Source organism: Nanorana parkeri, unplaced genomic scaffold (assembly GCF_000935625.1).
Source record: "Nanorana parkeri isolate BGI_ZX_2015 unplaced genomic scaffold, ASM93562v1 scaffold353, whole genome shotgun sequence".
NCBI classification, from domain to species: domain Eukaryota; kingdom Metazoa; phylum Chordata; class Amphibia; order Anura; family Dicroglossidae; genus Nanorana; species Nanorana parkeri.
In genome coordinates this window covers 101,549-109,929 of record NW_017306621.1, presented here as the reverse complement: position 1 = coordinate 109,929, position 8,381 = coordinate 101,549, and the positions used below count along the sequence as shown (strand labels likewise).

General features: G+C 46.2%; 1 protein-coding gene across 1 annotated transcript in view; it reads right to left on the bottom strand.

Moving 5' to 3' along the window:
- Positions 1-7,907, bottom strand: part of BTAF1 (B-TFIID TATA-box binding protein associated factor 1) — a 64,379-nt gene extending 56,472 nt beyond the window's left edge. The window contains exon 1 of the mRNA XM_018558677.1: positions 7,579-7,907. Coding sequence (XP_018414179.1) covers positions 7,579-7,592 — 14 coding nt within the window. The 5' untranslated portion in view covers positions 7,593-7,907. The remainder of the gene's footprint in view (positions 1-7,578) is intronic.
- Between the last annotated feature and the right edge of the window lie 474 nt (positions 7,908-8,381).

Below are 8,381 nucleotides of genomic sequence, written 5' to 3'. Positions count from 1 at the left end.
GGGAAAAAAAAAAAAAAAAAAAAAAGATAGAATAGTGGAGTTTTCATACAACAAAAGTTGCAACATGAACACTGCGCATGCGCAAACGAAAATCCGTTATGTCGAGCGACGAAATTCGGCTAATTAGTATTGCTGAGGAACGATTATCGAAATCTACATTGGTCTGTGCATGATGGGGTATTTGTGCAGGAATTGAACGAGGGTGCGATGGCGGGACAAATAAAATGGAACGCTAATTGTAAGGTGTATAACCACCTTAAGGAATACTACAAGCCCGGTGAGAGACCGGACAGCGATAGGTTCCCAAGAACTAAAGCTTGTTTAAGCTGGCCATACACTGGTTGAATTTTACTGCCGACTGCTAACATTTGATCCCTGGGTGGCCCCCGTTAGTACCCCTCTATCCAAAAGTCAATTTTTCAGCCAGTTTTTTTTCAGGCCTGAGAAAAGCCAGCAGTGTATGGCCAGCTTTGGTGGTTTCACTACAACCGATAGTTTAATAAGTCTTCAAAAAAAGTTCACAGCCTGCTTCAAATTGTAGCTTTTATTAGATCTATTTATAGTGTAGCAATAATATTTGAGGATATTCTATATTTACAAGTATTGTTAATAAACAGTGTCAGCTGTAATAGAACCCACCAGGTCCTGGCTTATGACGACACCCCGAGACAATAAAACCAGCAATGGCAATGTACAAAGAGCAGTAACCAAATCACCCGAGTAATCCTCTACACCTCCCGAGCACAAAGATGCTCCAGTACGTCAATTGGCTGATATGGCTAAGTAAAATGACCGAGAGCGCCAACAATTAAAGGCGTATCGCTCTTTGCATTGCCATAATCAAGGAGCTGAGCAGCCTAAAGATAAGCACACCTCTGTCAGATTACAAGCGCTCAGCATTACCTGCTACTAGCAAAATATCATTTTGGGGAGTTGGGAAGACATGGAAGCTGCTATTTCCGCCTTCATCCTAGTCACCAGTGTGCTTTGATACTTTAAAAATCACTGACCCAGAGCAAGCATGCGACAAGCAAAGTCAACAGTCATTCTGCACTCCTGTCTCAGATCAATGCTAAAAATTGTTGGATCACTATAGCAGGCAGGAAGCATTTTTACAAGCAGTAATGACCAATGGAAACCTACATCTTAAAGAAAAACTCCAGGACAATGAAAAATTGACCCTAGCAGTGAGGCTATCCCCACAATGCAAGGGTTAGACTCACCCGATCCTGGGCCCCACATAACTGCTAGACTGGCCCCCGCAGCCTCTACTTCCCCAGGCTCCAGCAATCTAAGGATCCATGATGCCAGCACGTCTTAACACTGTGCATTAGACGTGAGGATGCTAAGGGAAATAACACCGCCAAAGCAGAGGGGGAGAGATGAGCGGTCACCGCCACAGGATGGAGGATCAGGAGTCTTTATTGTAGACCCTACAGAAAAACGAGCACTTATCCCTTGCAGTGAGGGTGTAGCCCCACTGCAAGGGTTACGTTTTCCGATGCCCAGTGTTCCATCTTTACTATGGAAGTCAGGAACCAGTCTGTCCAACCCAGGAGTCAGCAAGATTTTAACAAACCAGCTCCATTGACAACTAAATAAAACCTCAAAAGTTAGATGCCAGCTGTAATTTTCTATTGCCATTGACTACCTGGCTCCTAGGATTTGTCCAGCCCTAATACAGAACAGCTCAGTCCCCAGATGTGGTGGCTGCATTGGTTCTTTTGGTTAGTCGCCTCTTGAGTCTCACTTGGTTATCCTGCCATGTCCTAGGGCGACAACACTCACTCGCTGCACCTATGGAAGAACAGCACAGTTTCCCCTGAATACCCCTCTCCTCATCTCCATTACATAGAAGAGAGTTGCTTTGTATTGGTGTGGATAGACATTGTGGTGACAATACTATAGGCTGGGACTTGCCAGTATTCTTGGTGATCCTTGCATGAACGTGCAATGCTGAGAAGATCAGCACTAGCTGGAGCCTTACCAGATGATAAAGATTTGTGTTGCAATGTAGGGACCAAAAAGGCTCCAACCCCCCCACCCTATGGGCAAGATCAGAAGTGGGACCCTGTCATGATAGAAGTACAGGGGCTGCCATTGCTGACCTCCTGGAAAAGCCTTGTTGTCTGGCTGCATTTGCCTCAATACCTAAAAATCAGAGACACAGAACATGCATATTGTCAATGAGTGTCAGACAAGCAGCAGAATACATTGAAGTCCGACAGCCGCCTCCCTGGTAAACTGTCTGATATCACATGCTGTTTTCCAGCTTTTGAGTTTACATAACCATATTAAATAACAGAACCCTGTAGTCATTTTATATCCCGCAATGACAGGGATCGATTATTTGATCATACACAGTAACGGCATCAATTAATCCCAGCCAAGCCTGTACAATAAAATACAAAGCTGAATATTCAGATGCAAAGTCCAACTGTGATTCTCATACAGTCACAAGAAAAAAAAACATTTTAACAAGTAAAACCTTTCACCAGAAAGATAAAAAAAAAAAAAAAAAAAAAAAAAAAAAAAAAAAGGAAGAGTTTTATTCTGTGAACATCAAAGAAAAAAGGAACGAATGTTAGGGATGCCGAGGTCTTCATTGATCCGCCTTTTTTAAAGACTTCCTTCCTTTGTTCAAATAGATTCTCATACGCAAGACATCAGTTTTACTAAACCAACCGCCATATGAATGAATAAAAAGGACACACACACCTCCGCAATCTATACACAAGCTTAGAGTATATGGTTTTCCCCATCCTCACCAGCAGATCTCCACTTCCACAAGTTTCAGCCCATTTCTGTTGAATAAGCCACAATTTGAGCGGTGGGTGGCCCTAAACTCACACCAAGCTTGACATAAATCCAATTAAAAGTCCACTGAGCTGTGAAGGAAAATCAGCCGAAGAGTGACTGCTTCCGATCAGATAACGGCAATGTTCAGCAGAACAACTGTGGGCGTCATGGCTGCTGAATGCAATACCTGGCAGTAGAGACTCCTCCATCCATACTGTGTAGCACGAATGGGGGGATCTATTTTCTCTTATGGAAAAAAATAGAGCCGGCTATGTATAAGAGAAACTTTACAAAATACACATGACAGATCACATAATCTGACCAAAACTATCAAATCAGATGAGGTCAGTATTAAAAGCAATAGCCATAAGCACATACATTACCAAAAGTATTGAGACACCCCTCCAAAATCACTGGATTCAGGTGTTTCAATCACCTCCATGGCCGCAGGAGTATAAAATTAAGCACCGCGGCATGCAGACGCTTCTACAAACATTTGTGAAAGGAGCTCAGTGACTACAAGCGTGGTACCGTGATAAGATGCCACCTGTGCAATAAGTCCATCCGTGACATTTCCTTGCTACTAAATATTCCAGTCACCTGTTAGTGGTATTATAATAAAGTGGAAGCAACAACAGTAACTCAGCCATGAAGTGGTAGGCCGCGTGAAATGACAGAGCGGAGTCAGCGCATGCTGAAGCACACAGTGCGCAGAAGTCACCAACAGTCTGCAGAGTCAATAGCTACAGACCTCCAAACTTCGTGTGGTCTTCGGATTGGCACAACAACAGTGCGTAGAGAGCTTCATAGAATGGGTTTCTATGGCCGAGCAGCTACATTCAAGCCTTACATCACCAAGTGCAATGCAAAGCGTGGGATGCCGTGGTGTAAAGCACGCCGCCACTGGACCCTAGAGAAGTGGAGACGTGTTCTCTGGAGTGACCAATCACGTTTCTCTGTCTGGCAATCCAGAAGAGTTGAAGCTGTTATAGCGGCAAAGGATGGGCCAACTCAATATTGAACCCTACAGACTAAGACTGGGATGCCATGAAAGTTCATGTATGTGTAAAAGCAGGCGTCCCAATACTTTTGGCAATATAGTGCATGTATAAATCGACTGACCAACACAGCAGCCTTCCTCTACCAGTCAGATCTATGCAGCGTGATAATAAAGCAGAAGTTGGGACAAAAAGCAACACTAAAAGCGTATCTTAAGCTCAGAACTAAAATGTAATATATACCGCAGCAACCACATCCGACTAGTAAACTGCATTAAGCTGGCCATACACCTATAGATTATCTGCAGATTTTTTGTGGTCAGATGGAAAAAGTGCAACAGACTCCTCCATCTACGCTAAACTGTGTGGATGAAGGAATCTCCCACTGGGCCAAGCTTCGGTATCTTGCTAGTCGGCCCCACTGGCTCTCAAAATACCTGAACAATCTGATTGGATGCAGGCAGTGTTCACGGGCATTGATGGAATATTCAAATTGAAAAGGTTTCCTTAAGACACACAAAACATACTGTCAGCCTATAAATAGAACTGTACTTTTTACATTTCAGTGCGGCCCACTGTGTCAAATACTCTCCTTCAACCCCAATTCAGCCATCTTGACAGTTTGCACTGCACGTGTGCGCCACGGCCCCATTCATTCCTAGAGGTAAGCAGTACATGGATCAACCACATTGAGGCTGCCATGAGTGGCTCCAAACAAGCCTGTTGGACTAAAGACGTCCACCTATTTCCCCCGCCACACACTTCTTTTTTAGCATAAAAGTGCCGTTGCCTTAAATACATACAAAATGCCGACGCACGGTGTAAGCAAAAGGTTCTTGGGAGGTGTAGTTCTGGGGCATTACATCAGTAGGTGCCAAGCCTCCATCAAACACCCCTGCAAGAATTAAACGTGTGTGTGTGTGTGTGTGTGTGTGTGTGTGTGTGTGTGTGTGTGTGTGTGTGTGTGTGTGTGTAAAAAAAAAAAAAAAAAAAAAAAAAAAAAAATCAGAAAAAAAATAAAACAGCAATCTGTAAATGTTTTTTTTATAGATCCAGTATTGATAAAACTAGCCCTATAGAAGGTAAACATGCTCCCTGATATACTTCAGAACCAAACATCCAAGCACACATTTCAAAAAGAGTGAAGGCAAGTCATCAAAAGATAAAACACAGAAGCAATCCTGAGGAAATCATTCTTCATTCAAAAGGAAACGAGGTTTTAGGCTCCTGACACACGGGTGATCTATGTTCTGATCCTCTCCTGATCAGAGCGGTACAGATTGCATGTCACCTCTGTGACATCGTGTCCATTGTAAGTGTCCATAGACTTACAATGGGCATCCGATAGGATCCTCCTGAAAAAACAAAAATTGGGACCCGATTGGACCGCACTTCTGAAGGAGGCATTATACAGGTAGCTAATGTATTGCTGTCGGTGGGCACCACTGGGTGCCTACACATCAAGTCCTTTCTTGTTGTAAACTATCAAGGTTCTCTGATAGGGACATCCTACTGTGATGTGTTGGGCCCCTGGACCTGCCTCGTTTCCATGTCCTAAGCTTCCCTGGTTACCCAATAAAGGTGAAGGGCAGCTTAACTGGAAAAATGGTGAAGCTCTGAAGACAGGAATGGGCTTCCAACCCATCAGTTCAGGAAATAAGTGTGTGCATCACAGCACTCCAGATGCCCAAGGTCCTTACACTGAAAAAGGACCAGATAGTCCCAGATATTTGCTGGATTAGGTAAGCAGAAATTAACAAGGAGCAAAAAGGGAAGATAGCATGCATCACAGCCAAGTTTACGGTAAGAAAAACTGAACTGGTTCTAGAAGCTGTGCCCCAAAAGAGGAAATATGTGGCTTTCCAAGTGCTGCAAAGCCAATGATCAAAGGTCAATACTCTTCCCCTATGCTTAATGGCTACAGAAGGTGGGATCTTATGAAGGTGGATAGCCATGACAAATGGGCTTAAATCACCAAAAGTTGGAGTACAAGGTGCAGTAACCATAGCAACCGATTAGATCATTCTGCCTGCCATTAGGTGAACCCTAAAGACTCATCTCTTCCAGGAAGCCTATCCCGCTAAACTATCACTTTCTCATCCCCAGACAGCTACCACCCCTCGTATCACTCGCCCCTCCCTTTTAGATTGCGAGCTCTCTGGTCTCTTCATGGTCCTGCTTAAGGCTCCATTCACTTATAGCGTTTCCCAGCATGAAAACGCTAAGATTCTTAATCTGCACGGATTCTGCTTGTTTGCGGCTATGATATAGCTGCGAAAGCGCGGAATCCGCCATATCATCACGTTTGCACTATTTTGCAGGCCGCGTGGCCGACACAAAAGTTTGAACAATGCACATTAAAGGGCATAGGTTTTTTTTGAATGTTTAGAGTGGTTTCGCGTGTATTCGTGCGGACGTCAGCTCCTGCGTGAGGGCTTGTGCACAACGAATGCGGTGCTTTGCAGAGCGGTAGCTGCTGGAACGCACCACGATCCCTCACAAAGCTTCTCCCTGCGTTCTGGGGCAGGAGGGGTCGTGGCAGTGCATTTAATTCAATGGCACCGCTTCCACACACCCCGCCTACAGTGTGATCTGACGCGTGGCAAAACTTTGCCTGCGTTCCGTTCCACTGCAAAAGCAAAAAAATAGAGTTTGCTCTATTGTTTGCACTGGAACGGAATGCAGGCTAACACTCTGGAATGCACCACATTCAGTGTGAACAAGCCCAGAATGAAGCCTTAGTAAAGCTCCATCCAGACATCATGGGTTACTTTCTTTAGCTCTTGGTCTAGTCACTGGACAATTCTGATACTTTGTCTAATGAAAACTGGGTGAAAATTCTAACTGGTGACCCAAGCAACCAATCATCTTTGGAGCAAGGAATCTGTCTGGTACAGCAACCCTTGGGGCTCATGTAGATAGGTTTATACCTGCTTTAGAAACGCACAAGATCCTCATTTACATCAATGGTGCAGGGTGGAGGACAGTCCAGACCGGCTCCGAGTCTGTTTGGGGGCAGCAGATACTATGGAGATGCATTTGGATTACAGGCCAATGCTGGGTATCCATACCACCTGCCTATTGCTGGGGAAACTGTTGGCGCTATAGAAATCCTAACTAATAATGATGATGATGGAGTCTTCTCTGTTCTGACAAGGTGTTTGCTCAGCGCTAGGCCTGCATACAAAAGGCATCCTCTGACACCACACCTGCAGGAGCCCTGGTTCAGAGCTCATTGTTGGAAATGGAATGATGTGCCAGGAAGCAGATCACATCACAATGTTCATTTTGCAAGTAAATAAAATCTGCACCAATTCCAAGCACAGAAACTTTTCTCCCAACCTCATCATTACAATCTGTGTAAACACATCACGGCCAGATTTCTGAAAAGTAATAAAGTGCGGCTGTCACCTGTAGCAACCAATCAGATTTTCCCTTCCAACAAGGGACTGGTCTGGTTGCCATGGTCACCCATCTAATATCTGGACCACTTAGCTGCAGCCAGAGCAACAACAACCTGCAGCACAAGTGATGGTGTTGCCAGGGGTAACCAGTCTGCAGGGATGGGTTTCTGAAGGCAACAGCAGCAGTTATGTTTTTATAATGTGAGGCAGATCTCTTCTGCTGATCACAGGGGTGCTGCAAGTGTCAGTTAACCCCTGCCGTATTTGCTGGCACTTGTAGTCCCTCAGCAGGAGAGCCTCCCCATGTGGGCCAGCTCTGATCTATAGCGAACCGGCAGAGTTGTGCCTATGCAGCCGTGCCCCTCCCGCATACCAACCTGGATACGGCCATGACGTGCCTCTTCCCCTCTGGGGGCACACACACCGGGCCGGAAAAGGGGGCGAGGAGGGCCAGGAAGGAGCCGGGGCCTAGATTCCAGGCTAAGATCCGCCTCTGACTGCGCCTCAACCCCACACCTCCAGCGCACGGCCCCCGGCTAAGGCGCGCTCATCCCCCTGGCCGCCGTGCTTGCCTCGCTCCCCTCCTCTCAAGCGCCGCCGTTCACTCCTCAGGGCCACAGCGGAAGCCAGAGCGGATTATAGGCGATAATTCACCGCGGCCGCGGAGGAGCCAGATGCCTGGCTTTATATGAGGAGCCATCTTGTATTTATTCCTTCCACCATGCTAGCCGCGCTCTGATTGGTTACATGGGCGGCCGCCGGCCAATCAGCGGCATTCTCACACAGAGGCCCTGGCTCCGGATTGACAGGGATTCCATGATCGGGCTGGCAGAGAGAGGGGGCGTGTCCAGGCGGGGAGGGGGAGAAGGGAGAGGAAACATAATGGTGATGACATATGTACAGCGAGGGAGCCGAGAGGGAGCAGGGGACAATACAGACACATGGACGACCCATGGAGCATGTACTGGGTGTGTACAGACATGTATTCAGCGTCAGTGTGTCATACAGACAGAGGAACACGTGACACATACTGTGACATCTGGTCTTAACATGCAGCTAAACGCATGTCTCCAGCTGCATGAGAGCGGACACGTGTGAACAGACCCTTAAAGAAGAACTCTGGCCAAACATAAACTTACCCCTGCAAGGAGGGTGCGGCCCGCACAGGGGTGACACCATC